The 23,830-nt window shown below is 39.9% G+C and overlaps 1 protein-coding gene across 3 annotated transcripts in view; it reads right to left on the bottom strand.

The window, feature by feature from the left end:
* Positions 1 to 11,670, bottom strand: part of OCRL (OCRL inositol polyphosphate-5-phosphatase) — a gene marked incomplete at both ends in the record, with an annotated part of 53,765 nt that extends 42,095 nt beyond the window's left edge. For 2 of the 3 annotated variants that reach the window (XM_079727291.1, XM_079727292.1), the window contains 4 exons: positions 3,343 to 3,381; positions 6,039 to 6,118; positions 11,307 to 11,386; positions 11,632 to 11,670. In XM_079727291.1, the coding sequence (XP_079583417.1) occupies positions 3,343 to 3,381; positions 6,039 to 6,118; positions 11,307 to 11,386; positions 11,632 to 11,670 (238 nt within the window). Of the gene's footprint in view, positions 1 to 3,342; positions 3,382 to 6,038; positions 6,119 to 11,306; positions 11,390 to 11,631 lie in introns of all 3 variants that reach the window. The other variant, XM_079727290.1, reaches the window with a different exon arrangement.
* Between the last annotated feature and the right edge of the window lie 12,160 nt (positions 11,671 to 23,830).

Genomic DNA, 23,830 nt, shown 5'->3' with positions numbered 1-23,830 from the left:
AGACCCAGAATAGCAAAAGCAGTCTTGAGGGAAAAAAACGGAGCTCGAGGAATCAGACTCCCTGACTTCAGACTACACTACAAAGCTACAGTAATCAAGCCAATATGGTACTGGCACAAGAACAGAAATATAGATCAATGGAACAGAATAGAAAGCCCAGAGATAAATCCACACACCTATGGTCAACTAATCTATGACAAAGGAGGCAAGGATATACAATGGAGAAAAGACAGTCTCTTCACTAAGTGGTGCTGGGAAAACAGGACAGCTACATGTAAAAGAATGAAATTAGAACACTCCCTAACACCATACACAAAAATAAACTCAAAATGGGTTAGAGACCTAAATGTAAGACCAGACACTTTATAAAACTCTTAGAGGAAAACAGAGGAAGAACACTCTTTGACATAAATCACAGCAACATCTTTTTTGATCCACCTCCTAGAGTAATGGAAATAAAAACAAAAATAAATAAATGGGACCTAATGTAACTTCAAAGCTTTGGAACAGCAAAGGAAACCATAAACAAGACAAAAAGACAACCCTCAGAATGGGAGAAAATATTTGCAAACGAATCAATGGACAAAGGATTAATCTCCAAAATATATAAACAGCTAATGCAGTTCAATAGCAAAGAAACAAACAACCCAATCCAACATGGGCAGAAGACCTAAATAGACATTTCTCCAAAGGAGACATACAGATGGCCAAGAAGCACATGAAAAGCTGCTCAATGTCACTAATTATTAGAGAAATGCAAATCAAAACTACAATGAGGTATCACCTCACACCAGTTAGAATGGGCATCATCAGAAAATCTACAAACAACAAATGCTGGAGAGGGTGTGGAGAAAAGGGAACCCTCTTGCCCTGTTGGTGGGAATGTAAATTGATACAGCCACTATGGAGAACAGTATGGAGGTTCCTTAAAAAACTAAAAATAGAATTACCACATGATCCAGCAATCCCACTACTGGGCATGTACCCAGAGAAAACCGTAATTCAAAAAGACACATGCACCCCAATGTTCATTGCAGCACTATTTACAACAGCCAGGTCATGGAAGCAACCTAAATGCCCATCGACAGACGAATGGATAAAGAAGTTGTGGTACATATATACAATGGAATATTACTCAGCCATAAAAAGGAACGAAATTGAGTCATTTGTTGAGATGTGGATGGATCCAGAGACTGTCATACAGAGTGAAGTAAGTCAGAAAGCGAAAAACAAATATCGTATATTAATGCATGTATGTGGAACCTAGAAAAACGGTACAGATGAATCGGTTTGCAAGGCAGAAGTTGAGACGCAGATGTAGAGAATGGACGTATGGACACCAAGGGGGGAAAACCACGGTGGGGTTGGGATGGTGGTGTGCTGAATTGGGCGATTGGGATTGACATGTATACACTGATGTGTATAAAATTGATGACTAATAAGAACCTGGAGTATAAAAAACCAAACAAACAAATAAAATAACTAATACTAAAAAAAAAGAAAAAAAAAATCATGTTTTTAAATAATTTTAAATGACATGGGAAAAGGTCACAATATAATGTTAAATGAAAATGCAGGATAAAAACTATATATGAGGATTCCATTTATGTAAAAATATAAATAAAAGACTGGAAGGAGATACATAAAAATGTTAATTACAGTGGTGATCTCGAAGTTGCAGGAGCAAAATTTTAATTTGATACTTCAACTTTTCTGAATTTTCCAAATTGTACATAATGAGGATGTATTACCTGTATAATCAGAAAAACATTTTTTAAATGTTTAATACTGACATCCAGACAGTGGGAAAATACACAGTTACGGTAAAATCAGGCCTGCTTAACAAACCCAAGGTCTCTCTCCAGCAACATACTGTGTACTCTAAACATTTATGTATGAAGCCTAAGGATCAAGAGAAAAATCTAGTTTCAGTGCAAATAATAAATGGGCAGAAATAACAAAGGATTTTATTCAAGTGGTTACTTAACTACTTCCCATATGATCCAGTGACTTGAACTCTGGACAGAGCAACACATGTTTAATTTCTATGTAGGAGAGACCAACAAAATGAATGCTATAAATTAGGTGTTTGTAAGAGAAAAGGCACAGCTCAGTTTAACTTTTCAGCTTTGGATCAAATACCTATTTCCACACTAAGAACAGGACATTTAGGTATCTAATTTCAGCAGATTTCAGCAGCCACGTCAGTCACTGCTAAACAAACTTCGCTCAAATTTTGCTTTATTAGTGTTGTTCTTGCCTTCTGCTTTTTCTGTACAATAAGACATAGCTATTAAGTTATTTGCTCTCTTGCATATCTGCAGTAGAAGCTAGAAGCTGGAAGTGCTCAGCCTTTCAGGATCAACCCTTAAGACTTCCAAAATCTATGACCAAAAGAAAGAATTAATAAAACCCAAACCAGAAAAAGTCTATCTAAACTTTGCAATACAAAATAATAGTGCCAAGGACAGGGACTGTGTCTAAGCAAAATTATGTATAAACTGATAGTCCCAAGCTAAGGGCCAAGCCCCACTCATCCAAGGACTCAGCCAAGAGATAAGGTAACCCATTTGATTTAGATTCATGTGGTCATATACTCTTTCCCACAGCAAACACAGAGTAGATACAGTAGCCTTCAAGTGCCCATTTTCTCCTCCCCATGTTAAAAGAGTACAATTTTAGATGATAAATGGAGAACAGCTAGCACAGAAAGTCAGTGATGATTTGCTTCAAACAGATAAAAATGAGAGAACAGAAACTGAGAAGGAAGACCATGTTCTCGCTGATAAAGAAATGCCTTGAGAGGATGGGCTGAAATAAAAGACCAAAATTATTTTAAGAAAAAAAAGGTATCCCTGGTACAAGAGGGACTCTGTAATCTCCCCAAATTATATAACAAACAAAGGACAACATTATGATTTAACATGCAAAAATAAAAAATGGATGGGGGGAGAAAAGCTTAAAATATAACAGCAGTTAAAAAAAAAACACTCATAAACCTTATGTGCTTTAAACACTTTCTGGCCCCTCCTACAATTTTCAATTCCACAGCAATGACTTAACTGATAGCAACAATACTGGTAGTTCAAAGAAGTTCAGCATTAGAAAAGCAGATCATATTTTCAACTTTTTAAAGATTCTTGCCAGCCACCTGCTTTTTCTTAAGCTTAGGCTAAATGTTTTTGGGAGGTAATTCTAATTTGTATGGCTGCCTTAAGAAAATGGAGAATACAGGATAAAATGGTAAGATAAATGTTGTGCAAAAAAGGTGTCTTAAATACCGTGGGTATTCAAGTAAATATTTGTTGAATGAAAATCAACTCCATTCAGAAAGATACTCACTGTTTGAAGCTATGTCAATCAAAAGAGTTTCTTCCGCTTCTGAAGGAAAAGAAGAAAGAACAGAATCAGGGAAGAGAAAACCATTCATTACAACCAAAAGAAGTATACACCTAACTAAATAACTACTTCTCTCAATCACCACTCCTAGGTTTTAGAACACATTAAAAAATGCTTTGCTTTTTTGTTTAGCACTTTTTAAAGGGGATTTTAACAGCACTACGTTCTAAAGACTATGAGCAATTCAACTAAAAGAAAAATTAACTGAACAAGTAACCACATGGAATGTCTCAAAGCAAATCAAGCAATGACAATAGTAGGGAATATAACATGTTAATCCAAGTGAAGGTGTTTAATTCCCCTCAACTATAACACACCAACTTAATATAATCTCACTGTATCACTTAGATAATTCTTATAAAAAGCCGAGAAAGGCCTAAAAGTGAATTACCTTCTTAACTCAAATCTAGTCTCTGAAAATTTCCCAGGGACCTCATTACCTCCACCCCTGTCCCATATAGGAGCAGAGAATACTTGAAGTTCTTTATCTTCAGTCTACCATTAACACTTATGGATCCAAGGCTTACCACACCCAACAAGGAAGTATAAAATGGGCCAAAGCACAGTCTCCAAGTTCAGAGTTCTCTTTTCTCTCTATGGCTCACCTGGACTTCCTTCCTTACCTCTAGTGTCTAGACCCAACCCATCTCTTCCTCCCTGACTTCCCTGGATTTGGCCAACGGCACCTGCCAGACCCTCCTGGCTAGTTAAACTCTGGGTACTGATTCCTTGGGATTCGTTTGGATCTACCTTGGCCAAATGTAGTAGGCCCAGCTTTTTATAGTTCCCTCACTAGCCTGGATTGTATATTTGGCTCCATTACTCAGGTGCAACAGAAGCAACTGATAATTACCTAAGTTGTCTAATATTAGAGAATAGTCTCGATACTTTTACTAGCATGATGAATGAAGCAAGGGACAACAGTGCATCAGGGCATAGGTATTACATGTTCACAACTGCTCTTTGATAACTTTAATTCTTTAAAACTGAAGTACTTAGAGACTTTTCAAAATAGGCGTACAGGTTGGGAAACAAAGGATGTGAAAACTCAAGGAGGTTCCTTTTGTCATGGGGAACTACTGTGTGTGTGCACACATATTTTCCTAGATTCCAATCTAGCAACGTGCCATCTATTTCTTATTAAAAATAAGACTAAGAGAAACAGGGTAAACAAGACTCTAGAAGTACTGATAGCACAAAAAGGTATAGAATTAATAGGATACTAACGTCATGTTCTTTGGCTTTTCTCCTCCTTAAAGGGCTGAGCATGTAACAAAGGGTACTACACTATGAAAAGTGAGGTGAGCACAGTAACTTACTATAGCATGCAGGTGCCTGGTTCAATACGTCTCTCTCAAACAGGGCAGGGTAAATGGCTAAATAAAAGACTTCGTTCTTCTATACAATGTGGATTCTATTCACTGTGGGTATTTTTAATTCTTAATACATGCTCTCTTAAAAAGTCATGCCCACTTAGTATTTCTACTTACAGAGATAAATCCTAAGGAAATAAGAGACATGCAGGAAGATTCATTACTTATTTATACTAACAAAAAATAACCTGAATGTCAAACACCGGGAATAACTACAGTATAGGCCATTCATAAAATGGAATAGTATACAGCTATTAATAGCATGTAAAAGCACTTATAATATGATGGCATGTGGAACAGACAAAAAACTACATACAGTATGAGTCCCAGCCACCCTAAAAGTTACAGGTGTAGAAAAAAGGAAAATGTTAGGTGTTCATCTCTGAAGGATGTGAATTTACTTATTTCCTTTATAATTTTCTGTTCTTTCCAAACTTTTTACAGTATATATATATTAGTTTTGTGATTAAAAAAAAGTTGAATGTAGTTTAAGAAAGAAGCCATGCAAGGTAGGATTCAAGTTTTCCAAGAAGCTACAGCTGACACAGAGTGCCTGTCTGATGAAGCCAATGAACCCACTGGAAACACAATGCATTTGTTCTCTAATAATCTATTTCCTTTCTAGAGCAATGTGAAATGACAGAAGCAACACCTCCTACACAAACCTCCCAATTTTTGAGTCTCATTGTAGCAGATGAAACAACAGATTTTCTGTTCTCTTTCCCCAAATTTGAAGGCAGGAAGCCAAATATTTCCTCCCCAGAGTCGATTTTCTTATGATTCACCAATGCAAAGGTTTGAGAATCAGCACAATTGAGTGTAAGGTATTACAGTCTGGCAAGGCTTGTTGCCAAATGTTTTAATTTCAAATAGTGTGGGGAGAAAGTGCTGAACGCATGTGAATTCAAGTGACCTTTATACTTTACAATGAGCAGTGTATCAGTTAAACCCAAGAATGTGATTTAAATCCACATATAGGTTCATCAGCATAAAAGACTACCTACATAGGTAACAGACTACATACATCTCTAACCCCAGTCAGGGTAGCAGGTAAGAATATATATATTTCAATATAATCCTTCAGGGTTCTTAAACAAAGCATTTATCATCTTCTCAATGGTAGATGAGTAATGTTATCTTTTTTCACAGAGTGTAATACATTTCATTTTATGTGCAGTGACAAATTTAAGTATGTATGGTATTATACAAAGCAATAATGACCAAGGAAAAACATTATAAAACTAGCTAAGCAATTAAAGCTAGTACCTTGAACGCATCTAAAGTGGCTATTTATAGGAATGATATCTTGAACATGCTGTTCCTTCTTGTGCAACCGGATTATTAGCCTAGGAAACAGAAGAATGCATCAACGAATAGCTACTGAAAAACTCAAACATTTAACAACAAAATACATTGCTGTGTTCTTATACAAATCTAGTCTGTGTTTATTAGACTTGCTGTATCTTGTTCCCTGGATCTGAGCATCATGATGATATTGCTTTAGGTCTAAAAGCATATTAGTGGTGATCAGTATCTGAATACCCACAGTTCTATGCCATAGAGAACATAAAATAGTCTATGTCCTAAAAACAGTTTACAAACTTAAGAGCATGAATTACAGTGCACACACCTTCAGATTACGCATACCAGAGAGAAGAACTAATAGCTAGGTGTGAAGTCCATGAGGGCAGGGACTATGGCTGTCTTTTCACCATAGTATTTCTAGCACCTAGTACAGTACCTGGCACATAGCAGTCACTCAAGTTTGTTGAATAAATGTATTATAAATTTCATCAATTAGCTTTCTGGTTATATTCCCATGGCTTTTATCAAAGAATGATTCTATCTCTTCAAACAGATATACAGGTTCATGGAGAAGAGGAGGTGCCCAGCCAGCTGAATCAGTCAAAATAATCCCAGTGACCAATAAGATAGCAGATATCACAACCAGATTGCCTATACATCCCTTGTGTTCTTACCATGGTTTCTAATTTCATGCTAATACTTCTGGTAAGCATGACTGAACTTGGCCCCCCAGTGTGAAATGCAAGATTTCTAAATTCCTATGTACTCCTGAAATACTAATTTTCATTTACTACTTATTCTTAGTGGCCCACAGTCAAGGTATAACCTACTGGTAAATGGCCATTCTGAACATCTCCTACCTTCCCCCCAAATCACTCTTCAGGTGGTTCTTTTTGCCAGGAACAGTCTTCTTCCTGAGACCTAGCTCAACTATCACCTCCTCTGTGAAACTTGGCCTCACGCCCTTTGCCTGCCCCTCAAATAGAGCACTTAACACACTCTGTTATAGTTACATTTATTTCCCTGAGATTTCAGCTCCTTGAAAGCAAAGACCCTATCATATTCAGTTTTGTCACCTACCTAATAGATGCTCAATAAATATTGGTTGAATAAACAAACATTTAATTAAGCTATAAACAGAGATGAATTTCTAAATACACCTGTTCAACATGTGATATTAGAAGTCATTGTTCTGAAAGGTTTGATTTCCATTTAGTTGTCTTTGGGGGAGGCTTATCGTTTTAGCTTTTTGAAATTTTTTTCAAGTGTGTTAACTTTGAAGGAGTTAACTTGGGGAAAGGAACTGCTTAGACAGGACTAAGGGAAATAAAAGTACTAATGCTGTCTTTCTGCTCTGATCCTGCTTGCCTAATTTGCAGAGGTTTAATATTTTAAGGTGACTACAAGAATATGGGGCAGGCCCTTTCCAAACTGCAAAGTTCATGAGTCAAGCAGAGAATCCTATAAACCCAGATGGAGACCAAAAAGTAGATAAGCCTGACAAAGCAAGGGTCAAGGAGGAAGAGCTTACTCTGAGGAAAATGAACACAAACCAATATAATTCCCAAGTAACATAGTATAGAAGTGGTGTTGAACATCAGCAGTAAAGATTCAACTGGATCGTATTGTTAAAAACCATCACAAAACAGAAAATGACATGGATGGACCTTGAGGGCATTATGCTAAGTGAAATAAGTCAGACAGAGAAAGACAAATACCGTATGATCTCACTTATGTGTGAAATCAAAAAACAAAAAACAAAAATACTGAACTCATAGACACAGAGAACAGATTGGTGGTTGTCAGAGGCAGGTGGTGGGGGGGATGAAATGGGTGAAGGGGGTCAAAAGGTACAAATTTCCAGTTATAAAATAGATAAGTCATGGGGATGTAATGTACAACGTGATGACTATACTTAATAACAGTGTACTGTATATTTAAAAGTTTTTAAGAGAATAAATCTTATGGACCTAGTTGCAGGGCAGGAATAAAGAGGTAGACATAGAAAATGGACTTGAGGACACCGGGTGGGAGGGTGAAGCTGGGGCAAAGTGAGAGTAGCATCGACATACATACACTGCCGAACGTAAAATAGTTGGCTGGTGGGAACCAGCAGCATAGCACAGGGAGATCAGCTCTGGTGCTTTGCGATGACCTAGAGGGGTGGGATGGGGAGGGAGGCTCAACAGGGAGGGGCTATGGGGACATATGTATGCATATGGCTGATTCGCTTTGTTGTGCAACAGAAACTAACAGGGTATTGTGAAGCAATTATACTCCAATAAAGATCTATTAATAAAAAAAGAGAGAGTAAATCTTAAAAGTTCTCATCACAACAGGGCTTCCCTGGTGGCGCAGTGGTTAAGAATCCGCCTTCCAATGCAGGGAACACAGGTTCGAGCCCTGGGCCAGGAAGATCCCACATGCCGCGGAGCAACTAAGCCCGTGTGCCACAACTACTGAACCCATGTGCCACAACTACTAAAGCCTGCGTGCCTAGAGCCCATGCTCTGCAACAAGAGAAGCCACTGCAGTGAGAAGCCTGCGCACCGCAATGAAGAGTAGCCCCTGCTCACAGCAACTAGAGAAAGCCCATGCGCAGCAACACAGACCCAATGCAGTCAAAAGTAAAAATAAATAAATAAATTTATTAAAAAAAAAGTTCTCATCACAAGAAAAAAATTGTTAACTATGTGTGGGGATGAATGTTAACAAGAATTATTGTGATGATCATTTCACAATATATACAAATATCGAGTAATTATGTTGTACACCTGAAACTAATACAATGTTATACATCAATTATTTCTCAATTTAAAAAAGAAATGCAACCCCCCCAAAAAATACCCATCACAAAACATAAACTGGGAATTTAAGTCAATTCCACAAATATTTATTTAATACCTACTACATGTTAGTCACTAAATAAATTGTAACAAGAGAGTAGGGCTAAGAATAAAAATTCTACCTAAATCTCATCATTTCTTTCAACACAGAAAGGTGAAAAATAATAGGTATATGGCAAAAAAAATGGAAATCAGAATTTGGTAGTTGGAAACAGAAAAGAGTAAAAAATTGTGAATGCAGACCCAGCATTATCCCTAGGAAATACTTTGATTTGTTCAAGGAAGGTTAAAGATGAAACAACAGGTGGCATCATAATCCAATTGCCTTGAAAAAATGAATGTTAGTGTTTGATTCCTTGTGTGCAAAAAAGCCTTACCTTTAATTGTAATTTTAGTCTCTCAAGTAAATTTCTCCTATGGTTGATAGCAGGAACTACAGAACTAAAGAATGCAATAGGTTTCAAGTTCTAGGATAAAAAGGCCCAAAGTAAAAAAGTTCTGGACACTCAAGTCAGAGAAGGCACCCAAGAGACAAGGATTTGAGGGTTATGTATGGTTTGACAGTATCAGGTGTCTCCAATAAATGATTTCAAAAGAAACTTATCAGACAATGTAATGACTCAGACAAATGACTTAACCTCTCTGTACCTCAACTTCTATATCTAGAAAAGGGGGATGATGATGATATTACAATTTCACAGTAACCCTCACATGAGGGTTAAATGAACTAATTCATGAAATGCTTAGAAGAGTACCTGATACACATCAAGCCATTGAGTGTTAGTTGTGCTATACCCTTAAGTTTTACAGAACTGGAATACAGAATTTGATTTCTCTATGGGGAGGACACAAATAATCAGGAGAGCTACCACTGCAAGTTTAAAAGTTCTTCCAGTACAAGAGACCAGATAGAATGAGGCATTTACCTCAAGGCCAGCTGCTCACTCCCTTATCAGCTGAACAGAGTTCCAAACCTACCAAACCAAGGGACCAGATCCTGAGATGTGGTCATCTCAACAATGTAGCTATTTTATTTAATCCTTATAATTTTGTTTTTAAGAAGAGGAAACCGAGGCACAAAAAATTTACTTATTTGCCCAAGGCTTACATCTTCCCACCCTATTCTTGCCTTTGGAAGTGGCAGTGGTGTTTCACTTTTCAATTCACTTTTCTGTTGAATTTACTTTCATTAAACTGGTCTTCCAGGGTTTGATGAAATCTGGGAAAAATAAAATGAATTTATCACATCAACAGAATGGACCAAGCAGGATCTAGGGAAGAGCTACCTCCATAGAACCAGTTGACATCCAGTTGAGAGTGGCACCAAGAGCCTCAGAAAAGGGCAGGCTAGGCCAGTGTGAATTTCTTCTCTGTAAAGTGGACAGCATAGATAAAGATTGAGTCTGGACAATCTAAAAGCAGGGACTGAGAAAAATTGTTTTTAAGTAGAATCCAATGTTGGGGGATGGCAGCATTTAAATGATCAACAATTTAAAAACTTTCAGCGATCAACAATTCTTCACTGATGTCAAGAAACCAGTGAACAACCAGGGGAGGTGGCTTGGGCACAGAGCGATAGGGACCTACCTATGATATATGATGGTCATCAGGGATACTTTAGATGAGGCATTAGTGGCAAGGGAGATCAGCAGTATACTGATGGCTTATCAAAATCTTTTGATCAGTCAACAGTCTTTACTGAGCTCCTATGTGCAAGGCAGAGTGGAAGGTAACACTCCCTGATGAAATGTCAAATGTCGTTTACATTTCTACACATTTCATTACTTTTTCTAACTGTCAAGTCAATAAGTGAGGCAGTTACTGGCCTACACAAACCCATTACTGAATTAATGAATATGCCTCCAAGCACATGGAATAAGGGGGTGGTGAGACTGGAGGAACCAGCTGAATGAGGTTAAGAAAAGGCACCTCTGTAAGGTTAACAATGAAGCGTTTCTACAGTACTTATACTTTCTGTAAACCACTTTCGCATTTTTATTCTCCCAGTTAAAACTCCAAAGGCTATAAATTAAAGCAGCTAATGTTTTTATTAAACTGATGAGGACACTAAGGCCCAGAAAGCTTTACTGACTAGCCCAGGATTACACAATCCATGTCAGTTGCAGGGGCAGGAACTAAGAACCCAGGCTTCCTGCTTCCCCGCCCATTGAGTCCTTCCACTGAGCCACACGGACAGGAGCAATCAATCCACCGGCTTGGAAGTTGGGGACAAAGCTCGGTGGTTAGAGCACTGGCACGTCACACCTGGGCCCAAACCTGTTGCCTGCGCGGCCTCAGTGGGAGGAGGGTGGGTGGCTTGTCGCGGTTTGGGGTTGGAAGGTAATGGCAGGCTCCCCTCTGTGGGTATCAGGTGGTTACTTACTCATACTGCCCGTTCCTCTGGACTAGGGTCAGGGCGCAGGGCTCCCGGACAGGACCCTTCATCTCCATACCCTCGATAGTATGCAGGCGCTAGTCAAGGGTCTCTTCTAGAAGCGCTGCCGGAAGGGGACCCGCGGTGTCGGGTGGAGGGAGGCTCCGGCCCCAGGGTCGGAGACAGCGCCTCCCGCGCTGGCCCCCCTCCCCCGCTCGGCTCGGCCTCGGGTCCTGACCGGCCCCTAGCCGCCCCTCTGCTGCGATCCGCAGTCCCGCGGACCCCCGCCCCCGCCCTGCGCGGCCTCCCCTCCCCCCTTCTCTCAGGCGGATACGGCGAGGGGCTGGACTCCAACCGGGAGCGGCGGCTCCATCCCGGCAGCTTCCAGGCTCGGCGGGGCTGCGGACTGCGGGCGGATCCGACGACACTGCCTCCCGCGTCCTCACACCCCCTCGCCTCGGCTGCACGTCCTTGGAGAAACGGCTCCGTGCCGGGCACGGGGTGCCGGGCGCGGGGAGCCGGGAGCCGGGAGCCGGGAGCCGGGAACCTGACCCGAGAGAGAGCGGCGCCTCCCGCCCCCGCCGGTTTTCCAGGCCGCCGCAGATTCCGCCCCCTGCGGCCAACCTGCGGAACTGCAGGGAGAGACCCGTCGGACCGGGGGGCGTCTCCCCAACATCCAGCAAGTGATACGCTTTCAATGCTGCCTGTGACAACAGACTTGTTCTGGTGACTTTGAAGATTGCCATAGAACCAAAGCACAGTCATACCAATGAGGGAACTCAAAGGTGTTGGGGCTACTAGGACCTACGTCATCCATTCAAAATCCTTGTTATGGTTAATAGAATGCACCATACTGATTACCATACCTCTCAGATGTCCCCGCTACTTCTTCCTTCCACCACCTAACTAGGGAAAATCCCCAAAGCTCAGACCTTTGCTTTCTTTGGTCCCCCTCTAGGTCACCTCTAAGCAGGTAAAGACCAAATATATATCTCTGGCCCAGATCCCTTGCCTAATATAACCCATTGTTACCAAAGCATTGGATGACAAAACTAACTCATCGTTATTTCACACAGTGACCCAGGCTTGAAATTTCGAAGCCATATGCTTGCTTCCTCTCTCCTAATTGCTCTGTAGCCAATCAGCCAACAAATCTTGTTAATATGTTCTTTGGAATTACTTTTAGGTTCCTTGTTTTCTCGCCATTCAAACTGCCATCACTTTAGTGTAAGCCCTTGTGATATCACCTTTGACCATTCTACTCTGTTGACAGTCATAAGAATATTCTTCCTAGAGTAATGTTTCAATTGTGTTATTCATTTGCTCAAGAATCTACCATGACCTATATTTCAAGACTGATTTAAACTGATAGTAATTAAGACAGTGTGGTATGGAGGTAGACAGACCAATGGAACCAAATACAGAGTCCCAAAACAGATCTACACATATATGGAAAGTTGTTATGCAGCATATTTGACATTTCAAATCAGTGAGGGAAAATAGATTATCCACTAAATGGTGCTGGAACTATTGATAATTGACATGGAAAATTATAAAATTTGATCGCTATCTCACACCATAGAGAAAAAAAATCAATATCTGGTGGAATAAAGATCTAAATGTGAAAAGCAAATCTTTACAACTTTCAGAAGAAAATAGACTATCATTATGACCTTGGAATAGGGAATGAGAATGATTACTTAAGACACTAAAAAGCACAAACAAGAAGGGAATTGATTGACACATTTAACTGCATTAAATTTCAAAATGTATGCACTTCGAGATAACATAAGGAACTTAAAAGACAAGCCACAGACTGGGAAAATATGTTTTCAATGCATATGACTAACAAAGGATAATCTATGAGGTTCTACACTCTAGCTGTCATCACCTCTCTGACTTCCTCTCCCACCACTCTCTGCAACTCTGCTTAATCAAACACTGCTCCATGCTATTCCTAGGACTTGCCAGGCACACTCTTGCCTCAGGGCCTTTGCACTTGCTGTTCACCCTGCCTGCACTCTTACCTTCTTCAGGTCTTTGCTCAAAACTCACTTTCTCAGTGAGGTCTTCCTAGAGAACTTTACTTAAAATTGCAGTGCAACAAGTTCCTTTCCCACTCCCATACATACATGCTCCCTATCCCTCTTCCCTATTAATTTCTTCTCCAGAGGATTTATCATTATCCATTATTCTATCTATTTTACTTATCAATTGTGTTTATTGTTTACCTTCCCCTACTAGAATGTAAGTTCCATGAGGGCAGGGATTTTTATCTGTTTGGATTATTCCTGCATTCCCAGTGCCTAGAACCATTCCTGGAACAAAGTAGATGCTAGGAAAATATTGATGAAATGTTTTGGTTTTTTGGCCGCAAGGCATGTGTGATCCTAGTTCCCTGACCAGGGATCGAACCCGCACCCCCTGCATTGGAAGGTGAAATCTTAACCACTGGACCACCAGGGAAGTCCCATGATTAAATGAATGAATGAATTCCTATCTAGAATGTATAAGAACCCTTACAAATCAGTGAGAAAAAAAGGAAAGAAACCTAGTAGAAAAACTGACAAGATATATGAATAAGCAATTCGTAGTCAAGGAAATCCAAATGGGCCAAAAGGACATGAAAGGGTGCTTCACCTCATTACTACTCAGGGAAATTAAAAATTCAAGCTATTGCAGCAACATGGATGGACCTAGAGATTCTCATACTGAGTGAAGTAAGTCACACAGAGAAAGACAAATATCATATGATATCGCTTATATGTGGAATCTAAAAACAGGCTACAAATGAACTTATCTACAAAACCGAAATAGAGTTACAGATGTAGAAAATAAACTTGTGGTTACCAGTGGGTAAAGGGAGGAGGGATAAATTGGAAGACTGGGATTGACACATACACACTACTATATATAAAAGAGATAACTAAAAAGGACCTACTGTATAGCACAGGGCACTCTACTAAATACCCTGTAATGGCCTATATGGGAAAAGAATCTAAAAAAGAGTGGATTTATGTATTTGTATAATAGATTCACTTTGCTGTACACCTGAAACTAACACAACATTGTAAATCAATTATACCCCAGTAAAAATTTTAAAAAATTCAAGCCATGAGATACTATGAAACAATCATTGCTTTGACAAAAATTCAGACGTGCTGTTGAGAATGTAGAACAGATAGAACTCTGATCACTGCTATAAGGAGTATAGGTTGGTAGAACTGCTATGAAGAGCCATTTGACACTGTATAATAAAGTTGTATAGGTAATAACCTTCAACCCAGAAATTCCATTTCTAGCTACAGACCTGGGCAAAATTCTAACCTTTGTGCATAAGGAGACATGTAAAAGAATGCTCATTGCAGCATGATTGTTAATCTCAAAAAAAATGGAAGCAAATTAAATGTCCATCAGTAGGTGAATGAATAAATAAATCATGGTATTCATGAAGTTGAATACTATTTTGAAATTAAAATGAATAGCTCAAGCTACATGTATGAACAGAGTAAAATCTCAAAAAATATAATGTTGAGCATAAAGAGAAAATTATAAAACATGTACAGTATATAAAGTCTGAAAATATTACCTGTTGCTTATGGCTACATACATACAATAGTAATAATATATAAAACATGAAAGGGCAGGATCATCACCAAATTCAAGAGAGGGAGAGGATTGAGACTGGGGAGGGGCATACAAGAAACATCAACTATATCTGAAATATTTCTTTCTTTTTTTTTTTGTGGTATGCAGGCCTCTCACTGTTGTGGCCTCTCCCGTTGCGGAGCACAGGCTCCAGAGGCGCAGGCTCAGCGGCCATGGCTCACAGGCCTAGCCGCTCTGTGGCACGTGGGATCTTCCCAGACCGGGGTGCGAACCCATGTCCCCTGCATCGGCAGGTGGACTCTCAACTACTGTGCCACCAGGGAAGCCCTGAAATATTTATTTCTTTAAACACAATCTGAAAGTGGATCTGGCCAGATCTGATAGAACTAGGTGGAGTGTACATATACTGGTTATGTTATTCCATGTACTTTCCTACATTTGAAAATGTTCACAATCAATGAAAATGAAAAATAAAGAATTAATATAGAGGTGAGAGTTAGCAGTGTCAAATGCTGAAAACAGGACACGGAAAATGAAGATTGAGATACTTTCTTTGGATGTGTCAAGGAATTCACTGGAGACCACAAAATAAGTGGTTTTGATAAGTGGTCAGTAAGAGGGTAGCAACAAGGTTACAGGGAATTGAGGAGAGATGATATCCTGAGGAAATGGAGACGAGGGACCACGTATTGAAGAAGTTTGGAAATAAAAAGAAAAAATATATAATTTTAATTAAATTAGTTAGAAGGGTTGAACAGAAATTCTTGACAAAACATGAAGCCTCTTTAAAGCAAAGGAGAAGGAGCCAACGAAGAGGGGGACATTTAAGATACTAGAAGAGGGAGGCAGAAAGGTTGCAAGAAAAATCCCTTGGTGATTGGGAAGGACAAGGATCCAAGGTGCAGATAGAGGACTTGACCTTAGAGAAGAGAGATTTCTTCCTCCAAGGCTCCAGTATCCCAGCACCTAAAACAGTGCCCAGCAGACAGTGGTGTACTCAAATATTTATTGTAAAGAATAAGAGGTTTTCAGGAATTCCCTGGTGGTCCGTGGTTGGGACTCCCCACTTTCACTGCCGAGGGCATGGGTTCAATCCCTGGTTGGGGAAATAGGATCCCACAAGCCTCTCAGCAAAAAATAAAAAAATAAAAAAAATAAGACTTCCCTGGTGGCACAGTGGTTAAGAATCCACCTGCCAGTGCAGGTGACACGGGTTCAAGCCCTGGGCCAGGAAGATCCCACATGCCATGGAGCAACTAAGCCCGTGCGCCACAACTACTGAGCCTGCACGCCTAGAGCCGGTGCTCCGCAACAAGAGAAGCCACCACAATGAGAAGACTGCACACTGCAATGAAGAGTAGCCCCCGCTCGCCGCAACTAGAGAAAGCCCGTGTGCAGCAACGAAGACCCAATGCAGCCAATAAATAAATAAATAAATAAATAAATAAAATCTTAAAAAAAAAAGAATAAGAAGTTGTGAAGACATGGAAATATACCGAGGAGGTGTGGACATTAAAACCTGTGGTCTCTCACAAGGGAGATGATGATTTTCTCAAAAAAAAAAAGAAAAAAAAGAGTAATAAGTGGATGTATTAACAGTAATAACAGCAATAATAATCCTGGTGGCTTAACACTGTACTCATGTGACAGATACTCTTCTCATGGTTTCACATAAGTACTTTTACTTAATTATCACTAAATCCCTTTAAAGTAGTAATATTATTGTTTCCATTTTCAAGATAAGAAAACCGAGACTCAGAGAGGTTTAGCAACTTGCTCATTAGCTAATAGATGGCAGTATCAGGATTCAAACTTAGGTTTGTCTGACTCCAAAGCCCGAGCTTTTAATCCAACACATTATGGCATTCATTCAATATTAACAATCATAACAGTACGTGTTTTATTTAGAACCCTCTATGTGCCAGGCACTATGGTAACTGCTCTACCTGAATGACCACATTTAATCTGATGAAATTTCCAATGAAATTGAAGTTGAGAGTAGAGGGTTTAGGAACTTTAACAAGGCAGAGGAGGAGGGAATAGTTACTGGTGGAGAGTGATAGCGAATCCAGAAAAGTTAATAAAGGTTTTAGAGCGACAGAAAGAGCCCAGTTGGAGACAGATGGTGTGGATTTCCATAGTGGTCCAAATCAGCATGAGTCTGTAACTGTCTCTGGCAATGCTTGGCAGATGGAAAGCAGGAGTAGGGAAAATATCCCAAGATGGTACATTAAGTTTGGGAATTAGTATAGCAGGCAGAGCAGAAGGTCATGGGGTGAGGGAGTCTGAAGTGGTGTTTAGGATATATTGAAATAGCTGACCCTGGAGTCAAAGTTGAGTAAAGATTTGTATCTACTCAGCCTAGGGCCAGCAGAGGGTGATGAAGGCAAGCTTGACTAATTTCATCATTTCCCTAGGCCTGCTCCTGCAGCAAATTGTTGTATAAACTTCAGGTTTATCTGAGAACCCTGCTTCTCCTTCATCTCTAATATCCAATAACTCAAGTTTTGTCAATTCTATAGTAAATTCCTTAAGGTATAGCTCTGATCATTCTCACTTATCATCATCAGATGGCATTTTGCCTAACTGAATAAAGATCTTATGTCCTATACTTGTATTGACATATAAGAGGCATCCAATGCAAAGAGTTAAATGGTCATTGAACAAAATTCAAATAAATGAAACTCTACCTTCGAGAAAGCCCAAGTCTCACCACTCACCATCACCACAACCACCCCCTCAAAACACACCAACGAGTAAATGGGTGTTCGGCGCCTGTCTTTTATCCGTTAAACAACTATAACTAAGTGTTTAGGACTTACAGGCTTTCTGGAGACAAAATTTAAAAGTGAGATCTTAAAAACAGACTATAAAATACTAAAAAAAATGAAAAACACAAAAATAATAAGTCAATTAAATGGACACAAAATATAACATTCTATCAAGTTTATTAATTGTAAATTTATTTAAAAAATCTATAGCCTTTGAAAATAATTTTTAGGTTGGATCTTCTCACTTCCAATTTCCAAGTATGCATAATGATTATGGAGAAATCACAGCCATTATAAATTAAATTAGTTATTCACGGACAAATAATTTCAAGAGCAAAATTACAAAAGCCCTTTCAAAAATTTATAGCAAAAATATAAATTTTTAATGCAGGACGGGGATGCATTTTAATATGATGTTAGCTGAAGCCTTCACCAGTAAGAGAGCGTAGGGCCTGCAAAGGTAAAAACTGGCCTGCCTAACACAGATGAGGCTGGGGAGGAAGATTCGAGTAGGTGAGTCAGCAGCCAGAGGCTGGAAGGCAGGCCGAGCCGAGGCATAAATGATTCATTGATTTTTAAATCCCCAGTAGTTGAAAAGCCTTGCTTTTCATATACACAAATCCAACGTAGATATTGCTTTCCATGCAGAGCAGCATAACAAAGAGCTCATTTTTATTTATATATTTCCACTTATACTTTTCATTCCTTATGGAATTTGGGGTGAGAAAGACTCATGTGAAGGGGACAGGCACAGCAGACAGAGGAGGCCCTGAAGACCCTCCTCCTCCCCTCTACATCTCACCTTCCCTTAGCTACCTTATTCCTGCCCTGGTTAGTTTCTAGTTTTTCTTTTTTTTTTTGGCCATGCATCTCAGTTCCCTGACCAGGGACTGAACCCGGGCCACGGCAGTGAAAGTGCAGAATCCTAACCACTAGGCCACCAGGGAACTCCCATGCCCTGGTTACTTTCTTAATTCCCTTCACCCCCCTCCCCTAGTTCATTCTGCTTGACCAGGATCTCCTTTCTGCTTCACAAATCCCATAGCCAGGTCTGGCAGCACCCAGGCCTACTTTCCCTCGGAAATTGGAGTTGAAAAAAATTATTAAAAAGGGTTCTGTCCTGAACAAATCTTCCCAGATTTACCTCCCAAGTCTACTCTTCACAACGTTATGCTCTACCCAGCATTTCCCTTAGGAATTGAACAAGTGCAGTGGCTAGTGGCTGTCAGATGGGTGTGCTCATGACTCAGGTACTCTTTTGATCATCCAGCTGAATACTTCTAACTTGCCATCTCAGTCTTAACCTTTATAGAGTGTTAAATTATTTTTTACTGGTCATAAGCTGTTTGACATATATCTGCAAAGAATCAAAGGGATGCTGATGTTGAAATACAGACCGTAAAAATGATTAAAATTCTACAAATTCTCAAGGTGATACTCATCAGGCCCATAAGCTGCATTTATCTGATCAAAATTCTTACATAGTACATAAAGATTTCTCTAGTAATTTGAAAACCCTAAAAGAGAAAATAGAGTTATGGCTGAATTCAACTCAGTTTTTCGTTTATCAGGAATAAAAATTAGCCACATCTGCAAAGTAAAACCATCTCTCTAATATCATCATTTGGAGGTTAAACACAAAAATTATTAAAGTAATAAGCAAGCTGATATTTTTTTAAAGCACAAAATTCAAGGATTCCAGCCAAGTCTTGAATGCAGTTTTTATCTATTTGTGGCATTTAATCTATACACTGATGGATCCAAGGGGTGATCTATAAAGATTACCCAAGCTCTCTTCTAACCTCAACCCTGTGACCTTTTGAGGCAGGATGTGACACAGGAGGCTGGTCTCAATTCCAATGCAGATGTCACAAAAGAAGGGCAGAACATACTCTTGGTTTTTAGGTTATTGTTTCATGTCTCGGTCCAGGGCGTAAGAGAGAAAGATTTGGGAAGAACACTCGCTGGGCAAGACGTGTTATGTTACTCACTCTATCCCTCCATCCTAAGAGCCTCAGAACTGAGAAGAAGGAGGCAAATAGGAAAAGAAAACTTAGAAGCTGGAGTCTTGTGGTTATGACAAGGGGAAGCAGCGCTGGGTGGCAGTAGGAACCAGGGTGATTAGAGCCCTGAAGCAGAGTTGGCCACCTTCACAGATGGCAGCAGGAATGGATGACAGGGTGACTGTACATCTCAGGGAAGGCCAGTGCAGAATATATCAAGAGCCTAAGAAGTGGACACCTCCTCCCCACCACTGCTATTTCAGTCTTACATAAACTCTGGAGTTCAAAATCAACGTGAGGGTCATGAAGGAGGGAGGGAGGGTACTCCTAAATCTGACCGAGTTTAAATGTGAAATGACACACACACACAAACAACATCGAATTGACTGAGTTTACATGGATTAGTCTAGATTGTTTTCTGCTCTCATGAAGAATGGTGCCTGTAGAAAGAAATTAAGTCCCAATATAGTCAGTGTAAACTCCATGATGGTGTCTGTCTTGCTATGGCTGTATACCTAGCACCTAGCACAGTAGTCATTCAATATAGGTATCTCTTGCAGAAAATAATGTATGATTCAGAATTTCCTAAATTTTCTAACATCGAAGGATGTTAAGCAGCAAAACAAGTTGGGAAATGCTGCTCTCATCAATTTGTCTAATTTCTTGATCACAAGCGATTCATTCTTCCTTACATCTCATTAAAGCTGTCTTTCCCCCAAACCTCCTTTGCAGCTGTACCTGCTGGAATCGTCACGATTCTTCAGTGCTCATCTCAAATAGTCCTTCTTCTTTGAAGCTTTCCTCCCGTTACCTCTCAGCTGGAAAAGAATGCTCCTTCTGAACAACAGTGGTTCTCTCTCTGTACCTCTTTATAGAATGTCTTGGAATTTCTCAAGGTCTGTTTTATATCATATTGTTACAGAACAAATAAGCACACAGTGAGCTAGCACACGATGAGCTCTGATCATTCTTACCTTCACTCCCCCACCATCTCCTCAGTGCATTACAGTTATACTTTTTTTTTTTTTTTTTTTTGCGGTACGCGGGCCTCTCACTGTTGTGGCCTCTCCCGTTGTGGAGCACAGGCTCCGGACGCGCAGGCCCAGCGGCCATGGCTCACAGGCCCAGCCGCTCCGTGGCATGTGGGATCTTCCCGGACCGGGGCACGAACCCGTGTCCCCTGCATCAGCAGGCGGACTCTCAACCACTGCGCCACCAGGGAAGCCCAACAGTTATACTTTTTAATGTAAATGTTTATAAAGCATTTATATTTTCCTATAGTATGTCTATTTTTTCCTGCTTTTAATGTGCATAAAATACATATGTACAGTTTAATTACTACCAAGTGAATGTCCATGTAACCTCTAGCCAGGTCAAGAAACCAAACATTGTTGGCATTTTGGAAGACACCTCCAAACCAGGTGCCTCTGTCTCTGACCACCCCTTCTTCCACCACCCAGAATTAAACCAGTGTTGGTATTGAGCCAGCATACTCTCATGAGGTGTAAAAGCTTCTATCTGATTGGATTTGAGTCATACCAGTTAAAATTTTTGAAGATCATACCTGGACATTACTATCTTGACTTCTGTGGTAAACATTTATTTGATTTTCTTTATAGTTTTGTCAATTATGAGTGCAGTCATAAATACTTTCGCCTATTTTTGAACTTTTAATGGATGGCATCATATAGTAGGCACTCTTTTATATCTTGCTTATTTCTCTCAATATTGTGTCATGCATGTAGATATATGTTGCTGCCATTTTCATTGATGTATAATATTTCATCATGTGAATACATCACATTCATTCTCCTGCTGATGGACATTTGGGTGGTTTCCAGCATTTGGCTATTATAAACGAAAGTTGCTATGAATATTCTTGTACATAGATTTTGGTGTACATAAGAATGATTTTCTCTAGGGTATATTATCCTAGTGGAATTACTGGGTCAAAGGAGTCATAGGTTGGGCTCTCCAGAAGCAAAACCTGAGATGGGGTATTGAGTACAAGTTGTTTATTAGGACCAACACCCATGAAAGAAAGGCAGAAGAAGGAGGATTGGGCTGAGGGAGAAGGTGAACTGTGACACAGGTCTGACAAAGCTTGAGCCAACTTGGTGTGGAGCTTCAGAACAAATAGTACCCATCAGTGTGCTCTGTGTCAGGCCTGGCTCATTGACACTCCTGCCTTGCTCATTCATCTTAGGAAGATCCTGACCCTGGGCAAAGCAACTCTCTGCAGCTAAGGCAGACCTTCAAGGAGCTGGCAGCTGGAAGCTATCTGTTGATGGCATTCCCCATATCTGCACAGAATGTCCTTTCTTGAAGGAGAATCTGGGTGGCACATCTCCATTTCTCTACCATGATAGGGTACATGTGTGTTCAGCACTGGTAAATAATGCCAAACTGGTTTCCAAAGTGGTTATACAATTTATACTCTCACCCGTACTACATGAGAGTCCCCATTGCTTCTCACCCCAACTCTTGGTATTGTTAATCTTTAAAAAATTTTAGCCATTGTAGTGGATGTGTAGCGGTATCTTATTGTGGTTTTAATTTGCATTTCCCTGATTACTATCAAGGTTAAACACCTACTCACATGTTTATTGCTTTGTTATGCCTCTTTTTTCCACTTGTGTTTGCTTTATCTTCCTTAGATAATGAGTTCTCTTTCAGGTAGGTTCAGCAAACACAGCTTGATGCCCATTTTTGTATGACCTCGACCTAAGAATTGTTTTTATATTTTTTAATTGTTGAAAACGTCAAAACAGGAATAATATGTCATCACATGAAATTCAAATTTCAGTGTCCATAAATAAAGTTTTATTGGACCCCGGCCATGCTCATGATTTACCTATTGTCTATGGCTGCTTTCATGCTATAGCAGCAGAGTTTAATGGTTATAACAAAGACCTTTTGGCCCACAAAGCCTGAAATATTCACTATCTGGTCCTTTACAGAAAAGTTTGCTGAGCTCTGTTCTAAGTCACTGGTTCTAAAGTGTGGTCCCTGGACCAGCAGCATCAGCATCACCTGGGAACTTGTTAGAAAGGCAAATTCCTAGCCACACCCCAAACCCATCGATTCTGAAAGTCTGGGAGTGTGTCCAGCCATCTGTGTTTAACAAGCCCTCCAGGAGATGCTGTTGTGTTAATGTTTGAGACCACTGGTCTAGGCTCTAGATGAGCCTAATCCATTTTCTCTGCAAGTCATCATAGTCCTTGATATACTGTTTAACACAGAGTGGGTAAGCTGTAAAAGAGCCTTGAAAAGTGTTCTATAAATATATTATTATGAATATGAAATCTGTCCAAAATGGACACCTAGGGCAAAATTAAAAGAGGAAAAGTGGGAGAAACCACAGAGGGCAGCATAACACCTGAAGGGTATGTGTGGAGGGTGGAAGACAATGCCACTGGGGAGCCAGCCTCTGGACCCCCTTCCCTCCACCTCATTTCATGTGGCCTTTAAGCAAAGGTGAATCAGAAACGGTCCCTGTCCTCAAGGAGGTCATATTCTAAGCAGGGAGGTGTCCTGACCCTCTTCTCCCTCACTTACTGCCTTTTTCATAACTTACCTTTGAGGAAGTGTAATTGCACCAATTTGCTGACCCTAATAAATGATAACGAACAGAGAAAATCACTTGGCAAACAACAATCCTGCCTTATCCCCAATTTAGTTCAGGACTTTAGTTCTGGACTTTCTCATATCCTGGCTTTTTCCTTGGCTCAGTCTGAAGCTCAAAGCATCACCCTGCTTTTCTTTTTGTTAACTACCATCCATTGAATGCATATTACATGCCAAGACCATGCTAAATGTTTTACGTATACTTTTTCATTAAGCCCTCATAAAGCCACTTTGGGTTAGGTATTATATCCATTTTACAGCTGCAAATCTGAGGCTTAGAGAGGTTAAATAATTTGGTAGAATTCGAACTCCAAGTCTTTCCAACTCTAGAGCCCAAGCTGGTAATAATTGGCTATTCTGCCTCTAATAATATTCACCATTTGGTTTTAGCAAATCCAATTCAGATTACTTAGCATGTGTTTCATGTTTTAGGGCTTGCATGGTGTGTGTAGAATTTCAGGGTGGGAAGTATTTTAAAAATCCGGCTATAACTTTTTCCTGAGCTAGGTTTTGTGTGATAACT

This window comes from Hyperoodon ampullatus (genome assembly GCF_949752795.1).
Source record: "Hyperoodon ampullatus genome assembly, chromosome: X".
In the NCBI taxonomy this organism is placed as follows: Eukaryota; Metazoa; Chordata; class Mammalia; order Artiodactyla; family Ziphiidae; genus Hyperoodon; species Hyperoodon ampullatus.
This window is presented reverse-complemented; position numbering and strand designations above follow the sequence as displayed.